General features: G+C 40.7%; 1 protein-coding gene across 1 annotated transcript; it reads right to left on the bottom strand.

The window, feature by feature from the left end:
• Window positions 1–3,920: 3,920 nt before the first annotated feature.
• On the bottom strand, window positions 3,921–13,466 carry ndufa10 (NADH:ubiquinone oxidoreductase subunit A10). Its single transcript, XM_083997499.1, has 10 exons — window positions 13,316–13,466; window positions 11,445–11,613; window positions 10,402–10,617; window positions 10,194–10,280; window positions 8,619–8,740; window positions 8,307–8,386; window positions 8,156–8,210; window positions 6,776–6,861; window positions 6,348–6,456; window positions 3,921–4,169 (listed from the first exon to the last, which is right to left on the bottom strand). Exons 1-10 carry the CDS (start codon window positions 13,388–13,390, stop codon window positions 4,101–4,103), a joined length of 1,068 nt encoding a protein of 355 aa, XP_083853625.1. The 5' UTR covers window positions 13,391–13,466; the 3' UTR covers window positions 3,921–4,100.
• Between the last annotated feature and the right edge of the window lie 8,927 nt (window positions 13,467–22,393).

Raw genomic sequence — 22,393 nt, 5'->3', positions numbered from 1 at the left:
CATGTTGTGAAGCCGTACGGTGATAATTAGGAGGCAGTCATTTATATGACAGGATAATGAGGGGATCAAAGTTAATCACCTCTCTTTTTCAGAGTCTGTGATTGCTCTTGAATATTTTTAGTCCTTCATTATAAATAGCAGATCCCTTCTTTTCTTTAGTTTTTTTTTTTTTTTTTTTCCTTAATTAATGTAATTTCCCATTATCTACAGGAGGGAGAGTTCTGCTCAATCATTATTGTAATCAACACAGGAAATCTGAAGAAAAAAAATGTCTGCATGGAGACACTGTGATATCATGGAGTTGATGATGATGATGGTCCATGACCCAGAGCTACGGTGGCCCTGAGAGTTCACAGCACGGCAGCTAAAGAAAACACACACAAAGACACAAGTATTCATCCATTTGACAACAGATATGGGAATACAAGTGTTTCAGCTCAGGTGCACTTTAGTACAAAACTTCTTGACTTTAAAAGTTGTTGCAGACGGCTGCCTGTTTGTGATGTAAGGAAATAATGTGAGTTTGGTTCATTGTGACATCAACATCACATGATTCACACATATTATTGCAAATATTCACTGTTAGCTTAGCATCAGCCTTTAGCCACCTGGTCTGTCCACTTCTGTTGTGTTGTTGTGAGTCTTTGCAGCTCATGTGTTGTCAAACTGATGAAGTTGTTTTCTGATTTTGTAGCATATTGTATCTTTGCACCTGTTTTCTTATATTTCCAGATGTTGAACCCTCAGGGCCACCACACAAAACACACACACACACATGTTTGTATGGCTATCTTTGTGAGGACACTCGTTGGCATAGTGTTTTCCCTAGCCCCTTACCCTAACCTTAACCATCCAAAACAAATACCACCTTAACCATTACTCTTAACCTAACTTAACAAGGAACTATGCAAGTCTAGTCGCTTTTCCGCTGTTTTACTAACCCTCCTCCCAGCTTCTGTTTACAACAAAGCCAGCGAAAAATCAATACATGGAGCGGTGGATAACGTTATATAACACATTAAATGTTGCGACGTGTGTGTTTGTGTAGTCTTAGCTGTCATAAACAAAAGATTACGGGTTACGGAGCGCGTTTGTGTCAAGGTGCCGCAGAGACGAGAGCCGGGACACCGTGTCGGCGGCCAAGTAGCCTGCTACACTGATGCTGCAAGGATGGTTTTCAGCCATGAGACGCCTCAGTTCTCACTGTAACAAGTCACAAGTCACGTAGTTAACAATCACAATTACTCTGGAGCTTTTTAATTTAGGTAAAAATGTAGCATAGACACAGGTTTCTCTTTAAACCCAATTATAATAACCTAGTTATTATAAAGTCTTAACCCTCAAACAGACCTTAGAAGGGGTCTGAGAAAGAGAGGACCGGCCAAAATGTCCTCACTTTCCTAAAATGTCCTCACCCTGATGGTTTAAAACTCAAACTGGTCCTCACATGTATAGCTGTACATGCACACAGAGGTAAAACAGAATCTGAATGTCTCATAATGTTAAGTGGTTGTTACACTAAAAAGGAATTTGACTTGGTGAATCATGTAATAACACAATAAATAAAGATAGTTGAAAAATGCACATGAAATAAACTATAAATAAAGGCAAGATTAAAAAAAAAAAATGATTCAAATGAGTGTGACAGGTGCAACAGGTGCATTTACCTTTTCTTTTCCTCACTTGTGAGCCTGCTGGATGAAATCAAGGCTCTGGGTTGAGACTTGAACACCTGCAGCATCAGGATCGTCCACATCTGGAGAGCAACATCTTCCTGTTGATGGAGGCTGATGATGATGATAATGATGATGATGATGATGATGGCTTCTCATACGTGGCTGCTGGTGACAAACCGACCATGTGAGAGTCTGAGAGACACTTAAATGGAAGAATTATTGTTAAGTGCCCATGAAGTCTGAGCTCAGGAGCCTTTGTGTGTCTCTACATGTGTTGGCGGTTTGTAATGAGGTCAAACTAAACATCGATTGTGTTTCCATCGGAGCCAAAGCCGACGTGATCCGCCGGTCCTCTGGCTCAAACCTCGTAAAGTCACGATCCGGTCTGTCTTTGCTCCTCGGTCGGTGCTTAACGAGACATCTCTCATCTTCTTTCCTTCCTTCACTTCCTTCCTTCATCCTCGAGGCTCTATAGTGGTTGTCAAGTGTCCCACGGTCGTCAAGGCGATGGATATGAAGGGTCACACAGCCTGTCCTCCTCTATCCAGGTCGATAAGTCGGCACAGCAGAGCGAGATTCCTGCGTTAAGATCCTGCAGATTTAGCCACGTCTCCCTCTGAGCTCGTCACTGAGCCCAGTTTATCCTCCTATCTCTGCTGGTGATCAAGTCTTAATCACAACAACCAGAGCCTCCTCCACAAAACATGAACACAAACTAATCAACTCTCACCAAGATGAGGAGCTCGGGACCTCTCCTTCAAAATAAAAGCACAGGCCATACCTCTTTTATACAGTATTTGATCCACTGCTATTTGATTTCACTTGATCAAATATTAATTCATAACCTTTATATGACGATATTATTTCAGGATGTAGTGTTGATATTCTGTCTCTTTCTGTTAAAATAAATTTACCAGATAAAAACTATAGACCGTCTATTTCTTTGTGTGGGAGCAGATTCAATTCTTATTTTCCTCACAGTTAAAGCAGATATCAGTGGAATGTTTTTGTTAATATAAGTCCTAAATAGTCCTATTTTCCGTCAGCAATCACTTACATGAAGTATTTCAGCCTAAACACGAGTCTCTCCGTCACTCTGCTCTGCTGTAACCCGAGGAGAAAATTTTCCTTGTGGGATACAAGTGTTATCCAATGAGGAGAGAGAACGGCATGAAGGGCTGTGTGTGCAGCCAAGGGATGCGCGTGAATGTGGTGACGTAGCACGAGGACCAATTGATGCCTGACAAGGGCGGGGGCTGCTAACTCATGGTGCGTTCAAAGAAACTCGTACTTTGTGTTTTTCCTTCCTGTGAAGTCATACCAGTTCGATCTGGTACGAGTTCACGGGTCGGAAGTTACGAGTGGCCGTTATAGGGAACTTTCACAGACAACAGGATGGTAAAAACACGAGCTACGGGTTACCTGGAACGCTACCAAGTCGTAGTTGTGACTTGAAGCTGTAACTTACGGTTTCAAAAGCCTGCCTTGAACGCAGCATTAGCCGAAACGGCCGTGAAGCTGATATCTGCTTTAAGTGATGCGGTGACAGTGGTGAAATAAACACGTCTCAGAAAATATAATGCAATACGAGTAAGTTTTGACATTCATTTATCTAATTTAATTAAAGGGAAAAAGGAATATCTCAGAGTTAATTGAGTAATTTGAGCTTTATACATGCAGTATTTTACTTTTGGGGGTTTTGGAGAACTTATTTAAGGTAACATATAGTATTTCGCATTGCAATGACATATAAACAGATATTAAATGGTCTTTAACAAATGATATGTCATACTCAACTATAGTTAGAAGCTGATATATAAACAGATAATGAATGACAGTGTTATGTGGTAAGTCGTCATAATTATTGACAGGATCAATCAGTTATTTGTTTTCAATCAGTAGATCTTCTGTATTTAGTGATATAATTGTTATTGAACTGTATCAAATATTCTCTTCAGATGTAACATGGTAACTTGTCATCGATATTATTAGTAGTTTTACTGTTTAGTGTATGTATAGTGACATGTGACTGTTCTTTCATGTTCTTGTCTATCTCTAACTTTAATTTACATCATTGTTTTGCATTATGATGTGATGTTTAAGCCTTTTCCTAAGTATTGAAGTATTTAAAATATCTGTACAGCTGCAGGCAGATTCATTACATTCATTAAATGTGTTTTTTTGTGTCTGTAATGCAGTTTAAAGTTATCATCTTACAACAATTACAACAAAAAGGTCCAAACAACATTTTGTAGATTCAAAATTTATTATTATTTTTTTCTTATTTTATACATACATATTATTCAGGATGTACAACAGAAGACGAGCGGGTCGATAGCGGACCAGGATTGGCCCACAGCTCACGCAGGAAGCTGATCAGTCTGTGACGAGGGGTTGGATGTGTTGATGAGTCGGCGAACTCGCTCATTTCAACCAGATGTATTTGTCTCCAACATCTGCGTTATAGCCGGGGGCGTACTTCTTCCCTGGGAGCTGCAAGGGAAAAAAATAAGAAAAAAAACTTAATTAGAGACTGAACATGAAACATTGGATGATTCGAGTGGGATATCTTCACACTTTCTCACTGTCAGACTGTAATCCTTAACGTTAGTAGATTGGTAATGCCGTGTCCTTCTGTGACTCTTGAGATGCGCTGCAGGAGCTGACGCCACCGTGAGTCACACGCTTTCTCATTCTCTCCGCCGAGACTCGGCTCATGACAAAACGTTGGGTCACAGCCTCTTCGTAGCATTATGCAGCAAAAGAAAAAAAAAAAGAAAAAAAGAAAAGTCTCCAGTTGCAGTCGAACAGAAAAGGTCAGACCCAAATGTTTCCACCCTGCAAGACTGATGATACCGAACGCCCTGCAGAACACTCCACGTCTTGACATTTGCCTTTTCGTAGCTACTACCAGTCGCTCAATATTTCAGGGGTGGAAAGAAAATGAATTCAATCACGCTGACAGGCTTCACGGCCGAGACGGAGACAAGGAGAAAGAAGAAGGAGAAGTATCGGGCGTAAAGAGAGAACAGGCGGCGGCGGCGCTTTGCTTCTTCAATAACATCATTTTGCAGGTTTTTAATAAAGCTCCTCGACACCAGATAACCAGGTAACGTATCGCCAGAACCGTTCACGGAAAGGAGTGTAAAGAAAAAGAGCTGAAAGACGTCGGCTCGTCTCATCTCCATGGAAACACAACTCCTGTTTCATAACGTGTACGGGATGTGGAGATGTTGAGTTGTAAAGAGTGGTTATCTGAGGGACCGTAGCGCTGCGTTGACCTCTTCCTCAGAGCTGCTGCTGCTGCTGCTGCTGCTGCTGCTGCTCACTCATGTGTTTCTGTTTTATTTTCAGCTCCACTCCGAGTAAAAAAGAAAAACTCTTGAGACTGTTGTGAAGGAGTGAGTGAGTGTGAAAATCCCAGGAGATCGGCAGCGTCAGAAAAACTCAAACCTCCACCAGTCGAGTCACAGTCACAGTCACAGTGACACGTGAACGTATACGAGCTGATAGAAGGTGGCGATCCCCTGTGACTGCTGCTGATTTTTATATTATTATCATCCTTTCATCCAAAACATGATGAAGCCTTGTGATTCATTCAGGAGAGATGTTTTTATGTGTAGTGTGACTTTCCACTGTTTGTTTGTGACAATAGCAGCTACTTTCTGGGACTGCCGGGTTTTTAGGGACTTAATTGGAAGAGATTCATAAACATATAAACAATGTATTTGGTGTAAATATTCCATTTAAATGTGAAACTATGTAATGGGGGGATTCACTGCGTCGCTCTGAGCAGCTCGCTGCTCTGTTCCGCCGTTCTAAAAATAGCTTGCACCGACACTTAAAGGTAACGAACCTACCGCTATGACTATAGGGATTGTGGCAATGGGTGTTGAACTATCCCTTTAACTAGTCAACAAGGTAAATAAACCTTTTGTGTCTAAGAAACAACGTTACGAGACAGAGTTGTTTTAAGAGGGAAATTCATGCAAAACTGCTGATGTGCGTTCCAGTTGGGGGCAGTTTTTCAGCAAGCAGTCTCTGTATCTAAAACAACGCCGTTCTAAAAATAGCTTGCACCGACAATCAAAGGTAACGAACCTACTGCTATGACTATAGAGATTATGGCAATGGGCCAATTTGCCAAAATGTTGAACTATCCCTTTAAGATAAAAAAAAAACTACTGGGTATTTTATTGGGAGCCAGTAGGAAATCCATTACAAGGAAATAGTTAAAAGTAGAACCACCCACCATCGATGAATAGATTGACACTGTACATGAGATTTATGTTATGGAGAAGATGTTTTTTTTCCCTCAGAGTTGAGAAAGAAAAATCCAATTGGATCTGGACCAAATGGTCATTTAAAACCGATCAGATCTGATTTCATCTGCTATATTTATTTATTTATTTATTTCATTTATTTTGACAGGGACTGTGCACAGCTCTCAGCGGGGGCACAGACATTTTCTTATCAGCCAAAGGGGGGCCCAGCAGAGAAGGTTTGGGAACCACTGGACTAAAGAAAGTCTGAAATGCTGTAATTATTGGATGTAATGGAAATGTGCCTTCCCAAATAAAAAGGATTTTTTTTTTTTTTTTTTTTTTAAACAGCTACTGTAAAGGATGGAGAGGATGAAGAGGTGAGGACGAGTGTTTTGTCTCCACGTACCGATCTATAGGCGTAGTATTTTTCATCATAGTCGTGGGCGCCGATGGTGATCTCTGGCAGGTATCTGGGTATGTGGGTCAGCGTTGCCACCTGCTGTTTGTCTTCCACGCTGGAAAACACACAGAAGAAAAAAAAGAGGAGGGTGGGGGTTAGTGAGTTGAGTCGACAGCAAAGCGTTTTAAAACGAGAGAGAGAGAGAGGGAGAGAAGCATCGAGCAATTAGAGCAAATTTGCATTTTCAGTTCCCTTCAGGTTCTTCGCACATTAAATCCTAATGAGAATCTCAAATAAAAGGCTGCGACAGTGACACGTCTTCTGGGTGTGACTTCACCTGTAGGAAATCTTCCCGTAGGACATCGTTATCATTGTTATTTTTATCATTCACTGTTATTTCTATTACAAACGTGACGATGATGTGTTTGACTCACAGCATCCTCATCTGGTGGTAGGTGACGTCGTCCTGCTCCAACCACGGCCCCTTCTCAAACTTCAGGTAGTCGATGTCCTCGGCCACCTGTGGACGACACACGGCTCATTAACTCACAGAACAGTTCATAATTAACAGTCAAAACAACTTAAAAAAAGAAAAAAGAAAAGAAGGATTGCCCCAAAATCCAATCAGTGCATCCTGAAGTCTGCATTCATAAGGTCAAAATCATGTTTTGTGAGGCCACTGTGACCTTTCATAACCAAAACCAAAATCAATACATCCTTGAGCCCAAGCGGTCATCTCAAATCTGATGTTGTTCCCTTCAAGAGGTTTGGAGACATTGTGTTCACATATTCAAAATAGCTCAATACTGATGCATCACAAAGTGCAACCTCCTTTTTTTCTTTTTATTAGAGTGAATCCATCTATTGTAAATATCTTTGATTTAACTCTGTTGCATCTTTTACTGTTGTTTGTGTGCTGTTGTCTCTTTTTTTATCTATTTTCTAAATATATAAATATATAAACTGCATACTTACTGTGAAATAAAACAGGTATTTGGCCCAGAAAACTATGTTTTGTATCATTTGTCAAACAAGAAAAGATCCCTGTGTGCTCAATTGAGAGCTGGTATACTTGGTCTTCATATTGAGACAGGCAGATATGTCGGCACAGCAGAAGACGATAGAATTTGTAATTTATGTGACATCCAAGAGGTGGAGAATGAAATTCATTTTGTGTTCTTCTATTGTCCTTTCTATGACTCTATAAGACAAAAAATGTGTAGTAAGGTAGATCCAAATAATGAATTTGTGTGGTTAGACGATGCTGTGAAGCTAAAACATCTTTTTCAGTTGAATATATTTGCATTTTCTTTATTTCTTGAAAAGGCTTGGGCAATGAGACGAAGAGCGATGTATAGTTGAGTACTGAAAGTGATCTTAAATTGTTTATTTATGTCACACCTGTGTGGCAGGTAACACCAACGGGGAGGACTGTCTAGTTCATTCATTCACTCATTCATATATACTGTATATGTATGTTTTTTTCTTTTGTGGGTGTGTGAAATGTATGGTTGCAATTATGTACATGTGCTGGCTAAATTGTTCACACAAAATGGTTGATTTTGATGTTTGTGTATGTGACCGAAATATATCGTTGCATTTTTGTTGATTTTCTCATTTCTGAAAACCATCTTTTGTGAGGTCACTGTGTCTTTGACCTTTAACTTTCAAAGCCTCATCAGTTCCTCTCAAGTCCATATGAATGTTTGTGCCAGATTGAAGGAACATCCGCCCAGCTGTTGCTGCCATATCGTGTCCTATGACAACGAGACGGAGACAAACGATCAACCATCGACTGTCAGTTTCTCTCTCACCCTCTCGACATCCTGGGACTGAGTTGCGTCGTACGCCAGGACCTCCGACGCTTCACTGAAACAAACATAAACACGTACAAACATGAGACAAGGTTGAATAATCTGATGCTTCAGTGTTGGAGTTGAGATCTAACAAACGTTTTAAAATCACCTGATTTGAGGCAGGAACGACTTCTTGTATCCGTTCTCGATGCCTTTCAAATACGACAGGGGCAAGTTCTGCAGATGCGGCTGTAAGCGAAAGAGAAAAGAGATCATTTTTTATCAATAAGAGTGATTATCATCCATCTCCAATAATTGTCTCTGCTCCTCCTCTGAGGAGGTTTTCAGGCTGTTGTTCCCAGTTTAAAAATAGAATATAATGCCCTCTATTGAAAGTTAATGAGCGAGGCTGGAATAATTACAGCCTCCTCTGCAGATGGCAGAATCCCGCGGTGTCAGTGAACGCGTCTCATCCGTTTACCTTGCTGCTCTGTTTCAGCTTCTTCTGCACCTCCTCGGCTGCCACGTCCACGTAGATGACGAGGTGCGGCGGCAGGAACTCGCAGATGCTAATGTTCTTCACCTCGTTGTAGTGCTGCACACCTGCGAGCCACGGGAGATTATTATTTTTTTAAGACGTGCAACTCGTGGGACACAGTTTGAATCTCGCTAATCGCCGGATAATGAAAAGTAACAGGTGAACTCGACGAGACACTGAGATACGAGCTGGTGCATTTTAATAAGAGGTTAAACTGAGACTATTATTCTGCCTTTCTCTTCTTTTTTCATTATCACACTGATGATGCTCAGATGGATTTAGTCCGTGAACCTTTTTATTCAGTCTTCTTCCACTTAGCTCCACCTAAATAGAAATCCTTATTACAGACTCTGAGCTCATCTCATTTATTTTAGAGCAAATCCTCCAATTTGAATTGAATCCTCGCTAAAAAAATTCAGATATTTCTTTCTTCAGAGTTTATTATAACGTTGTGTTTACAGACCTGAGCCGACACTAGTTCGCACAGCTTCAGGGTGTCTGACACTCAGCTGCCAGACGTCGAACCAAAATCACAAAAACATAATCATGTCTCTGTTTTTTTTTTTTTTCTTCAGCGTCATATTCAACTTTTAGAATTAGTTTTAAAGTTTTACTCTTGACTTTTTAAGACCTCACATATAAATGGACTGGGAAATGGACGGCGATTATAAAGCACTTTTCTAGCGCTAACGACCACTCAAAGGGCTTTACGCTACTAATCACAGTCATTTTTTTCCCTCTGCAGCCACGATAGCAGGCAATCTGGGGTGCAGCGTGCGAGGAGCTGCACCCCAGATTGCCTCGAACCACCGGTTTTCTAATTTTGTAATTAGTGGAAACCGGCTCAACCTCCTGAGTCACAGCCCGAGCTGCTGATTCATTCCTGTAGTTTCAGATGTTGAGGTGACAGCGATTTTACTCACAGTCTGCTTCTACATCATCACATCAAAGTTACTTTTGCTGTATGATTTTATCTGTAAACTTTTCTGTTTCTTCTAGTCACGATTTCATCATTACTTTTAACTGATTCATATCATTTCTGTTTCCTCTGTTGACGGTGACTTTGTCGTCCTGCTTTCCTTTTCGTTTGTCCTTCACAATGCACTACTTTGTTGCATTACATTGCTTTGAAAAGTGCTGTACATATAAACTAATTATGATTATGTGATTATATATTACGTGATGTCATCCTATGATCTATTTTATCTCATAGTTTTACTCAGATGCTCTTTGTTTTACTCGGTTTTAACTCTTTTATCCCATCTTTTTCTTATTTTATTGTATCTTATTTGTTTTTTATAACCCCCTTTTATTAATTTCATTTATTTTTAACTGCATCCTGCACTCTAATGTGAGTCCTCCTAGTCTCAATCTGTTGTTGGGTTCTTGTATTGCCTGTGTTGCTGTATCGCCTGGGCCATTTGTGACTTGTCTTTTCTATATTGTTTTGTGAAGCACTTTGTAAACTTGTGTTTTTAAAGGTGCTATATAAATAAAGTTATTATTATTATCACTCACACTCTTTCCTGATGTAGCCCTCTTTGAACATGGCCTCCAGGAAGACCATGTCGCTGAAGGGGGAACGCTCCAGGATCACTCCTTGGCCTTGAACACAGAAGATCAGGGTTAGTGAATATTATTACTATCTACAATAAACACAATATGACACAAATACGTAGAAATCCAGAATTAAACTACACTCGGCCTCTGTGTGTGTGTGTGATACCTGTGGTGATCAGGTGTTCGATGGCGTCCGAGTACTGCAGCAGCCTCATGGTGTACATCCACAGCTGCAGCCTGTAGCTGTTCCCATCAGCAGCTTTGGGGTCTGTGTAGAACTTCTCCAGGCTGCACATCCCGTTGTAGTCGACGGACAGCGGCTCCTTCTCGCCCTTCATCTTGTCCAAGTAGAACGTGTCGGGCTCGGGCATGTACAGCATCCCTGTGCATCCACAGTGAAAGTTCATTATGTCTGCTGAATACTTTGTTTTAGGTTTGGGTTTTAGGCTTTGTTTTGCTTTTTAGGTTTATTTACCTTGTTGACTAGTTAAAGGGATAGTTCAACACCCATTGCCACAATCCTTATAGTCTATATATAGAGGTAAATACAGAGACTGCTTGCTGAAAAACTGTCCCTGAAGGCAACAGGCATCAGCTGTTTTGCATGAATTTACCTTTAAAACAACTCTGTCTGGTAACGTTCTGTTATTATCTCATAGCGTGGTGAATGTGCAGGTCACAACTTGTCCCAGAGCGTTTTGGAGTTGTTGGATTGTGTATTTGATGAGTTTGATGAGGGAAACCAAGAAATCCCATGAGCCTCCGTAGCGTAGCTCTGAGCAGCTCACGGCTCTGCTCCGCCGTTCTAAAAATAGCTTGCACCGACAATTAAAGGTAACGAACCTACAGCTATGACTATAGGGATTAAGGCAATGGGCCAATTTGCCAAAATGTTGAACTATCCCTTTAAAGAACCCTTTTTTGTCTAAGAAAAGAACCTAAAACAAAGGATATGTTATTGTCAGCAGCATTAACACTATCTGCTTTATCCTCCCACTGAAATATCTCTACATGTTGGCCAACGATCCAACTGTCACTACGACAATGAGCATATTTCCTATAATATGTCAATAATGTTAGGTGTTAGAGTTGTTATGTCCACGCCGGAGCCTGACAAATAAATTGGCTGTCTGATATTATCAGGCACTATTAGATAAGCACACACAACGTAGCCTATATTGATATTGATCTGTGCCGTCTGATAGTTACCCAGCTTGTCAGCCAGCTTCTGAGCCAGCGCTCCTTTCCCCGAGGCCAGGTTGCCATCCACAGAGATGATTCTGCTGTTCTGCGTAAACCGCGGTGTCGTCCTCTCACCCAGCGCGTACGACCACCAGCCGTACCTGAGGCTGCGCACCGAGCTCGTGTGAACACCCGCCTGCAATACAAAACAAACACAAACACCACACTTTTAATGAAAACACCAGGGTTAACATGGACCAGAGCCAGATAAACACACTGAGCCTGCAGGGGGGTTAAGAAAAGAAAAAAAAAGAAAAAGAAAAAATAAGAGCTTCAGTACCAGACAAACAGCTTTAACACACACACACACTCCCAAAACTAACTACGGATTTTAAAAGAGGAGCGTTACACTGCCTCAAGCTAACTGGAAAATGTAATTTTATAACTTTAAATAAAGCTTTTTAATTGAAATTAGTTTGAGAATTTGCACAAAACATGCACACACTCACACACACAAAGTGTGAAAATCACCACAATGAAATTTCCAAGCAAACACCCACTTTATAATTAAGGCTTGACACAGACTAGACGTAGAAGAAAGAATAGATTTAATTAATATTTTGTTGTGTAAATATGTTTTCTGTAGGTTAATTTCTCTTACTCCTTGACAATGTGAGATAGATAGATAGATAGATAGATAGATAGATAGATAGATAGATAGATAGATAGATAGATAGATAGATAGATAGGAGTTCATTACATTACATTATTACTATTGGGCAGTACAGGGGCTACAGCACAGTGGCCCCCTAACTTTTAGGAGGGCAAGCAGAGATTTTATGGATGCACACTATAAATTGACTTGCAAAGCCAATATCCACATTTCCTTTTCATTCATGATCCTCACACTCATTGGCACCTGTAATATCATATACCATAGTCTTTGAGTCGCTCCATCAACATTTCACTAGTGTTAAAAAAAGAGGCTAATTTACTGGTTGCACATGTGTGCAAGTACATGTAAGCTTGTAATGTTTCAGATGCAAGCAAATGTTTCCTCAAAGGAGTTTTGTAAATTGAATGTGAATTTCAAATTGAAATGTTAATTGTAATGTGAAATAAAGTTTGAAAAAAAACATGTGCAAGTACATGAAAAATTTACTTGCACTGTCTCAAATTTAAGGGGCACTTACAGTTTGTTACTGTGCATAGGTACAAATGAAAACTGAATTGTGCTGGCAACGACAAGTCATGCATTACATTAATGTTATGTCAAGATAAATTGAGCAGTGTTTATATCATATATTATATATTGAGCAATACAGAAAACAGTTTGCAATGGGTTGCACTCCTCACTGACACATGAATGTAAACAAACAGTGATTAATCTGTCAGTATTGACAAGTTAGCTTCGACTCACCCATCTGTCCTTTATCATTTATCATAAAATTAGGCAGATTTTAATTTATTTTATAAACAGAATCATGACATAACAAGTGCAGATGCAGCACCGAACCTAATTACAAGTAAATATATCAACAAGTTATTAATTAAACCTAAGAGGTGAGGTAGACAATGATGCTAACAACAACCACCTCTCCACATCTGGATGAAGTCTCGTTAGCAACACATCTGCACTAGCTACAAATGATACCGTGATTTAATTAGCGGTAACGTGTAAATTATTACGCATATATTCAATTGCACAATTAATAATTACACTGTCAGCTTGTTATGTTGCCTTCTTGGTCAGTAAAGTTGTGAATGAACCAATGAGTGACAGGCTTGTTGTGATGCTAACGGCTAATTAGCTTAGCATGTCCTTGTGAATCAGACACAGACCGACGGGACAAAACAGACCAAAGCTACTGCTCTGTGTGTTTCCTCCTCTCCTTTACCTTCTGCACAGCAGTCACCGATCCGAAAGCAGTCGCTCCCGACGGGATGACCAGTCGGATCACCCTCAGGGCCATGATGATCTACTGTCTTGTCCTCCAGAAACCCTCCGAGCTGACCCGAAAAATCACCGCAGCGCTACTTCTGCGCCTGGATTATACGTCACACGGGGACCTTCGCCTCCTCCTGGCTCATACGATATACGTAAGAAAGTGTCTAGTCATTTGCCTGAATTTATTTCTTTACATCTTTCATTTATCTAATTCTATTATTTATTTAATTTATTAGCTTTAATCATTATTTCATTTTGTTTGTTACTATTCTTTTTTGTCTCTTTTGTTTCATTTGTGTGTTGTGATTGGGAAATGTCTGAGTGTTTGTATGTATTGTATACCTAGGCTACTGTTGTACTTTGTTTATTGTTGAACATAATGGGATTTCATAGCAAAGTAATGTATTTTGAACAGCAAAAAATATATATATTTACAATACATAACAGATAAAACAGCATTTATAAGATACAAAGTAAGTTAAATTTTTGTTTAGGCTAGTTTTGTTATAGTAAAATCAATCATTTCATGATTTTATTTCTTTTATTAAAGCTTTTATAGATTTTTTTCACATTTTCTTTAGGCTATCTGAAGAAAAATTAAGTTGTCTGACTGTTGAGAACCTATGAAACGCACTTTGAGCTGCAATTCATGTTATGGAAGCTGCTCTACAAATAAAGTTTATTATCATTAGCAACATTAGCATTATAATTAGTTGTAATAATAGTGGTAGTGTAGCAAATTTAGCTTAAAGTCAAAAACTTCAAAATTCAAATTATATTATATTCATATACTGTATATAATCACATTTAATTAGGTGGAACCAGATATTTACATGTTGCTAAATAAAGAGATGATTGAAATCAAATCAAATTTGCTTACAGTTTGGCTGAAATCCACTCTCCCCATTCATCATTCATTCTGTAAATCTCAATCAGTCCATTTGAGGCTCAATTGAGAGTATCTGCTTGATTTAGTATAGACTAATCAGGATTGGTCTATCCTAAATCCAGTCCTGACGTCTGTGTCTTTTCATAATCATGTGGTTGTATTTGTTTTAAATACGCCTGCCCTGCTGCTAGCCTACTGATGATACAAATTAGTCTGATTATTTAGCGAGCTAATGTGATAAATAATTTAGTTGTGTCTGTTTTTTGGCGCAAGAACTGTTAAAGATTATAACACTAATCTAAATTTCTCGCTTGAACCCGTGCTACTGTAGTTTAAAAATATAAATGGCATCTCGGAGTGTCTCACAGTGTGAGTCTCACAGTGTGAATGGCAGCCTGAAGGTAATATCCCCAGATGCAACACTTTGTGCACCTGCAATATGACACCATGCCCCTGAACTCTAGCGTTGCATCAGACTGGAAACTTTAGATACCCAGAAAGTTAAGTGACTTTTATAAAAGTTTCTGATCCATCATACAAAATGTTCTTCTAATGTTGGGACTCAAAATGATCATCTGAGTGGAATCTACATAATGCCTGGCATGTGGCATCTCATTATGTCTTTGTAGCTCAGTAATGACTCAGCATTGTGACAGGTAGGTTTTAGAGGTGTGGTGGAGATGCTGTGATTAGACCCAGTGAGTTTAACACTGCTGGCCAACACAGACTGCTCATTTTAAATCATCTTATTCTCACTCCAACTCTGATTTCACAATGAATTCTCACTTGTTTGCTCATGGGCTTTGTGTTTCCCTGCACCTGCATTTTTTTGCTTTTTGTTTTCCCCCTGCAGCTATAATAGCTCTTTGCATTCACTCCTGAATTCTCCAGCCTTTACATAACACCTTCAGCTTGTCAACATACGTGTGTGACTCACAGACTGTTTTTCTCCGTAGGCTTGGTAACCACCAATGTAAACATGGCTGTCAATCAGCCGCACCACTCACTTCACAGTTCACACAGCGTCGGTGTCTCGGCTCTGCTGCACCGTCCATCCAGTCTGCTCTGCACCAACCCCTCCGGCAGTTATAATAAGTTTTATTAAATTAGTGTGGGAGCAGCCCAGAACACCAGTGACTGTCATCTCTAATTTCTGAAGCAATTTATGCTCTGCAGCTTATCTTCTCATGACTTCTCTTCCTCGCTATGGGCTACAGAGAATCATAGCAGTATTACTTGCAAATGTGGAAAGTTGTGAAACTGTACCTCAACCCATATGTGTGTACTCAGGTCTGTGAATGTAGCTTGGACGGCGATCTCAAAACATTTATTCAGATTTGCATAAATAATATGTAAATATGTGCACTCTTTCCTCAAACATTCACCTCTATTGTTGCTTTTCAAATTCAGCAGGAAGCAGATTTATGCTCTATATTAAAGCCACCACATATTAACCGTTGTAGCTGCAGGTAATATAGCGACATCCAGAGGCTGCAATGTGTGCAGAAACAATCGATCAGAGGGTCGAAAAAGAAAACATTGTAGGGAAATTATGATGAACAGGGTTTGTTCTGGTGGAGGCATGAATGTGTGCAGCAGATTTCATGGACTGGAGTTGTTTCACGCGAGGGGGAATTTTTAATCTGATGCTTGGCAGCGTGGCAAAAGTCAGTTTTTCATCAACAATACTGTGATTCACCCTCCAGGGACCATGCATATCCTCCGCAATCTTCACAGCAGTCAGGCTTCCAGGCTTCGAGCTGCCAATGTTTATCTTGTTTTGGACAGATGAGTGGATTAATGGACAATTGACTAATTTCTACCAGCTGGCTGATGTTGTTTTCATCTGTGTGTCGGCGTCTGTGTGTGTGCGTGTGTGTATTGTCGTCCTGGAGATCGACTACCACAGAGGCGATTTTCAAGTGCTTTGACAGGTGTTTATGAGTGAGGACGTATTTTGTCACCGCGCTGGCAGAACAACCGCGCAAGATGCAGTCACGAAACTTTACAGGTGTGTAGCTGAGGTCTAAAATAAAGGGCAGGTACAAAGATGGGTGCAGCCCAATCTATAAGTCCTCCCATGTGACAGCCAGAGGGAAGGAGTGGTGGTGGTGGTGGTGTTGTGATCCATCTTCCACCGATGAATAAAGAACCAGTCAAATATACTGTACAGTGACGTGTAGTGTAAAAATAACACTGCTGAGGTAATGTGAGTAAGCAATAGACCTTTACAGCCGGTGTTGACAGATGAAGTCATTCAAATATGGTATATACACACACACACACACACACACGTATACACAGATACAGTGCCGAAGCATTCCCATGTATACATCCTGGCACACAACGACACACACACACACACACACACACACACACACACACACACACACACACACACACACACACACACAGGAACCAGAGTAATTAGTCAACAGTAAAACAACAATACTCCACATTCAGGTCTCACGGCTCAAACCCTGTGAGGCCGGCTCAGGGGTTTGGCAAAACTCTCGCTGCCAAATTTCCCCTGGTTTTTACAGCAGGTTTTATTTCTCTCCTCTGCAGTTTGGGCTGGTTTTAACAGCGCCAGCAGGGAGGAGGTTTTGTCTGCACTGTTTATCATTAAAACAACTGAAATGCATGGCAACCAGGATGGTAGTAGTAGCCTACAGTACGTTTTCGACTAATCTCTCAACCCTTCACCTGCCTTAAACCTACAGAGAAACCTACAGCTGCAGATACACACTCACAGCATCACTAAAACATAAACATAATATAGTTTTATAACTGCATTCATATTTAAATGACTTTCTGATAGCTGACTTATATAATCATATGTCTTTGACTGGGGCTGAAACAATTAGTTGTTTAATTAATGAGCTGATAGTTGATTTATGGTTTTGTTTTGTTTCAAAGTTGTTTATGAAGCTAAAATGTGAATTATTCTACAGTCGCAGCCTCTCACACTAAACAGTTGGTTTGTTTTTTTATGTGATATTTTGTCTTTACAGCAAACTGGATGATTTTGAGGGTTTGAAATGCAATGCGATGACATCATGTTGCGTGTTTTTTTTTTTTTCTTATTTTGGATTAAACAGTTAATCAAGAAAATAATCAAGTTTAATCAACAGTGAAAGGGAGTTTGTAACTGACTAAACACATTAGTCCGAACAAAATGTTTCCAAATGTCTTGGAAGGGATGCGTTAAAGTTTATTTTTGCACTCGTGTTGCGTGATCATCTGTGACCTTTAAGCACCGAGCCCTGAGGCTGAAGCTCCTACGAACTGAGGGACGATAGCCTACTACTATTTCTGGGATGTTTAACAATAAACGTGAGCCTCTGTGTAATTTATTTGGGGTAATGGAAGCAGCAGGTGACAGAGGAAAACATACGTCTTATCATTATGAGAACAAAACATTCATGTGAAGTGTTTTAAGTGACAGTAACAGGATGTTTCCCCATGAGATACTGATGCATAACAACCAGTAACAGCGGTTCAAGCCACAACTGGGACACAGGATGAAAACCAGTGGCTGCCGTCAGGTCTATTTGTGGTGCTCTATGTACTTCCTGTGAAAGCCGCTGCCCCAGTGTCAGCGACATGATTTCATACTAGAGAACAGGGCTATAGTTGTTGTATGCCGTTGTGCAGCCTCTTCCTCTGGCCTCCCCCCACCCCCCCCCACACCAAACACTCAGTAACCTCCATACCGAGATAATCACATCACACCACGACCCGTCGACCACACAGGCGCAGACGAACAGAAGTCATGATCCCCACAGCTCACAGCCCCGTGTTCCTTTTTAATGGAGCTGTGGTCGAGGGTGTAATGGAGCTCAGTAACATCTCACTGTGTTAAAAACTGCCTCCTCCCTCCTCCCTCCCACCCCTCTACCACTCCTCCTCCTCCTCCCCTCCCTCCCCCCGTCTTTCACACGCAAGTCCTCCCCTCACAGAGGGCAGCAGTCCTGCTTCTCGTCAAGTCTCTGCCTGTTTGAAAAGGACTGAGCAGCTCAGCCGACAGCAGCTCTGACACTCCACTTTCACCTCAGAAGAAGTCGATTCCTGCCACCAGAATAAAAACAATGATTGAGTTTCGAAGGTGTGCTATGAAAACTATGTTATAATTGAGGAAAAGAGAAAAAAAAGTGATTAAAAAGTTAAGTTAATTTTGACACAATGGTTGAAAAATCATGCATAAAGTAGGCTAGAACCTAATTTAACAATATCAAGCTCAACTTCCACATTTGAACAAAAACTCAAAGTTTTTCCCCTTTTTTTCTGTGTGATGTCATGAATAATGGCTGATAGGTATTTTGTGAGGTCACACTGACCTTTGACCTTTAGCCTTCACGTCACCTATCCAGATAATTTCTTACATAAGAGAAAGTGAATGTTTGAGCCACACTTTGACAAATTCCCTTGAGAAATTACACATTCACATTCACACAGCTCCAAATCACATTTTCTTAAGTCACAGCTTCCTTGACCTTTGACCAGCAAAGTCAATCCATTTCTCATGGACAGTTGCACTGAATTTGATGAAGTTCATATTGTATTCATTCGTTTTCACAACAACCTTGACCTTTGACCTTTAGCCTTCATGTCACCTATCCAGACAATTTCTTACATAAGAGAAAGTGAATGTTTGAGCCACACTTTGACAAATTCCCTTGAGAAATTAGAATAGAATAGAATAGAATAGAATAGAATAGAATAGAATAGAATAAACTTTAATGTCCCACAGGGGAAATTTGTTGTGGACTCAGTGCATGGTAAAAAAAAGCTGCCATACATAAAATACATAAATGACAGTTGACATGTACACACACACTCATGACACACCCAGTCAAGGGTTAACAAGATTAAAAAGTAAACAAACAAACAGACAAACAAGCATCAGTTATTGCACATCTCCCAGATAAAAAAAATAAAAACAAGAGTTATTGCACACCTCCCAGGCCTCAGCGTACACCATCTACAGAGCTGTTTAAAAGTTTGATGGAGGTGGGTACAAAAGAGAATTTAAAACGATTCAGTCTGCATTTAGGGAGTCTATACCTTCTACCGGAAGGCAAGAGCTCGTAGTTTTCCAGAAGGATGTGGGACGGGTCTGACACACAGATATTCTCATTCACACAGCTCCAAATCACATTTTCAGTCACTTGACCTGTCCTGTCCATTTCTCGTGGACAGTTGCCCTGAATTTGATAAAGTTCATATTGTATTCCTACAACCAAGATCATTTGTTTTTTAAAGTCACTACAACCTTGACCTTTGACCTAATCAGAGACCCTAGACTCTGGACTCACCACTGGTTTCATGTGTTTATAAAGGCTCGTACACATTATGATTATGATTTTATAATTGATATCTACATTTGTTTATTGATATATTCATTTATGTGTTTATTCCATCTTCCTCAGAAAAAATAGGAGAATAAATCTCAAGTATATCCAACACAAATTAATGTCCACTTGTTGAGTGCCACAGACCCCATGCAGGACAGGACTGAGCTGTTTAGATGACGAAATCAAAGCAGTAAAGAAACAGAGCCCAGCGCAGTAATAGGTTAAGTTTGAGGGAGAAGCTCTGCAGTGGGTGGAGGACAATAAAATCCACTGAGGTATATCTGGCCTTCCTAAATGAAAACCACCGCGGGGCTGAATTAAATATTACTGTGAAGTGAAATAAAGACATCGAGCCTGGTGTTGATGGCCGTGCGCTGGCGGCTCTCACACACAGGAATGCAACGGGGGCCAAATAAACAGGCACACAGGACTGGATTAAACCCATGGGAACAGTTGCGCGGCGCTCACCAGCAAGCCACACGCCAAAGTCTGTGGTGCCGCAGCTGCCATATCCACATTTCCCATTTCTCACACAGTCCCTGGCTGGCTGCATGGCTGCATCTCTCCCACTGTGGTGGAGGTGGTGGTGGGTGGGGGGTCTCTGTCACCACACAGCCTGTGGGTGGGTGGATTGGTGCCTTAATTAACTAGATCCCACGAGGATGGGATGGCTGAATGTAGATACCGACGTCAACATGAGCTGAAAACCCCTAGTTAAAGGGATAGTTCACCCAAAATTGAAATTTCACTCATTATCTACTCACCCTCATGTCGAGTCCTCCGTTCCTTCTCTGAGTTACAGGGGGTCTCGGCGTAGCAGTGCATGTCCATAATGGTTGTGAATGGATACCAACTTTCTTTGTCCAAAAAGACACACCAAAAAACATCCAAATACCTCCATACTGCTCGTCTGTAATGTCCGTCTTGTATAGAAGCCCCGACATGAGAAATTGTTCCGAAAAAAATTAAATAAGTATATATTTCAAGCTTGTTTGTAGCGGAAGCTCCCAGTGTCTCAGTTCACTGCTCTTCCTGCGTCATTGCAAATCACGCGAGATTTACACTGACCGGCGGAACAATTTCTCATGTCGGGGCTTCAATACAAGAGGGACATTACAGACGAGCAGTGCTGTATGGAGGTATTTGGATGTTTTTTGGTGTGTCTTTTTGGACGAAGAAAGTTGGTATCCATTCACAACCATTATATGGACAAATACTGCTGCGCGGACCCCCCCGTAACTCAGAGAAGCCACGGAGGACTCTGAAAATTCTCACAGCTCTTAGTCGACATGAGGGTGAGTAGATAATGAGTGAAATTTGAATTTTGGGTGAACTATCCCTTTAATGTGGTTTACAGTGTTTTTTTTAATCCATTTTTCAGACCCAGTGTTGGGAATATCAGAAACCACAATAACATTACACCACACTACACTCACACTTTGTGTAACGTATACACGGCTGTCTTGTTGCTGAAATTTTACCTGACAGATGGCGTTTCTATATTTTCCACACGACTCCAGCCAGGAGCTACTTTGTCTCTCTGCCACTCACACTCACTCACTCACTCACTCAAAAAAAGAAAAACAGATTTCAACTGTGACTCACATCAAGCTGATACACTGAGACTTGAGGAAGTAGCAGAAAAAGAACATCTAAATCCATCTGTTAGCCTACTAAAAAAAAAAAAAAAGCTGCCTTGCTCCCTAATTGTCTGATGTCGGACTAATTCCAGGTAAATGAAACAGAAAAACACAAACAAACCTCGTCAGACTCGCTCATCAGCTGTGTTTACTCTAGTAGAAAGTTCTCGCCTTCTTCTGGAAGAATTCAAAAGGTTACGCAAAGATTTAAGAGGGGGAAAAGAATTCAGCCAAGAGACAAACAATACAAAGTCTCTTTCAAAATAAATGACTGAATGACGATGTCCTCGCCTCACAACAACATTGTTAGAAAACACCACAAATTATGAGCGATTGGTCTCTGCTGTTATTTGTTAGTAGCAGGTGTCCTCCGGTCCAGCCCCGGGGCCTCTGTCTGTCTGTCTGCACCGAGGATGAAATGAAGGTGTGTGGGTTTAATGACTGAGAGGATGTGATGTGATGTGATAGAGCTGCCACCACCTGAACCTGAACGACCTCCTGGTGACTTCAGCGTGTGTTTGCGTTTCTGTGGTTTAGTTGTGTAGAAGCATCATTTCCATGAGTCAGAGGTTGCCTGAGGCAGGGTGACGAACTTTTATTTTTTTCTTACTCTTCTTAGGATTGAGTTTGTCTTCATTTTTGTGGACCTGTCTAACCCCCCCCTGCATGCTCCAGACTGGCCAAACACTACAGACCAGTTCTTCAATATGGCCCCAGGACCTGAGCTGCTCTCACCATTACAGTAGCAATGAAGTGGGAGTTTTTCCAGCACCAAGACTTTAAAGGGATAGTTCACCCAAAATTTAAATTTCACTCATTATCTACTCACCCTCATGTGGACTAAGGGCTGGGAGAAGTTTCAGAGTCCTCTGTGGCTTCTCTGAGTTACAGGGGGTCTCGTCGTAGCAGTGCATGTCCATATACATAACGGTTGCAAATGGATACCAACTGTCTTCGTAACAAAAAGACACACCAAAAAACATCCAAATACCTCCATGCTGCTCGTATGTAATGTCCGTCTTGTATTGAAGCCCTGATATGCGAAATTGTCCCGAAAAAAATTAAATAAGTCTATTTTTCAAGCTTGTTTGTAGCGGAAGCTCCTCTTCGTCCTCTTCCCAGTTCGTCCAAATTTGAAGAAC

The sequence above is a fragment of the Trachurus trachurus genome (genome assembly GCF_905171665.1).
Source record: "Trachurus trachurus genome assembly, chromosome: 21".
Classification (NCBI taxonomy): domain Eukaryota; kingdom Metazoa; phylum Chordata; class Actinopteri; order Carangiformes; family Carangidae; genus Trachurus; species Trachurus trachurus.
The sequence above is the reverse complement of the archived record's forward strand: the minus strand, read 5'-3'. Positions and strand labels throughout refer to the sequence as shown.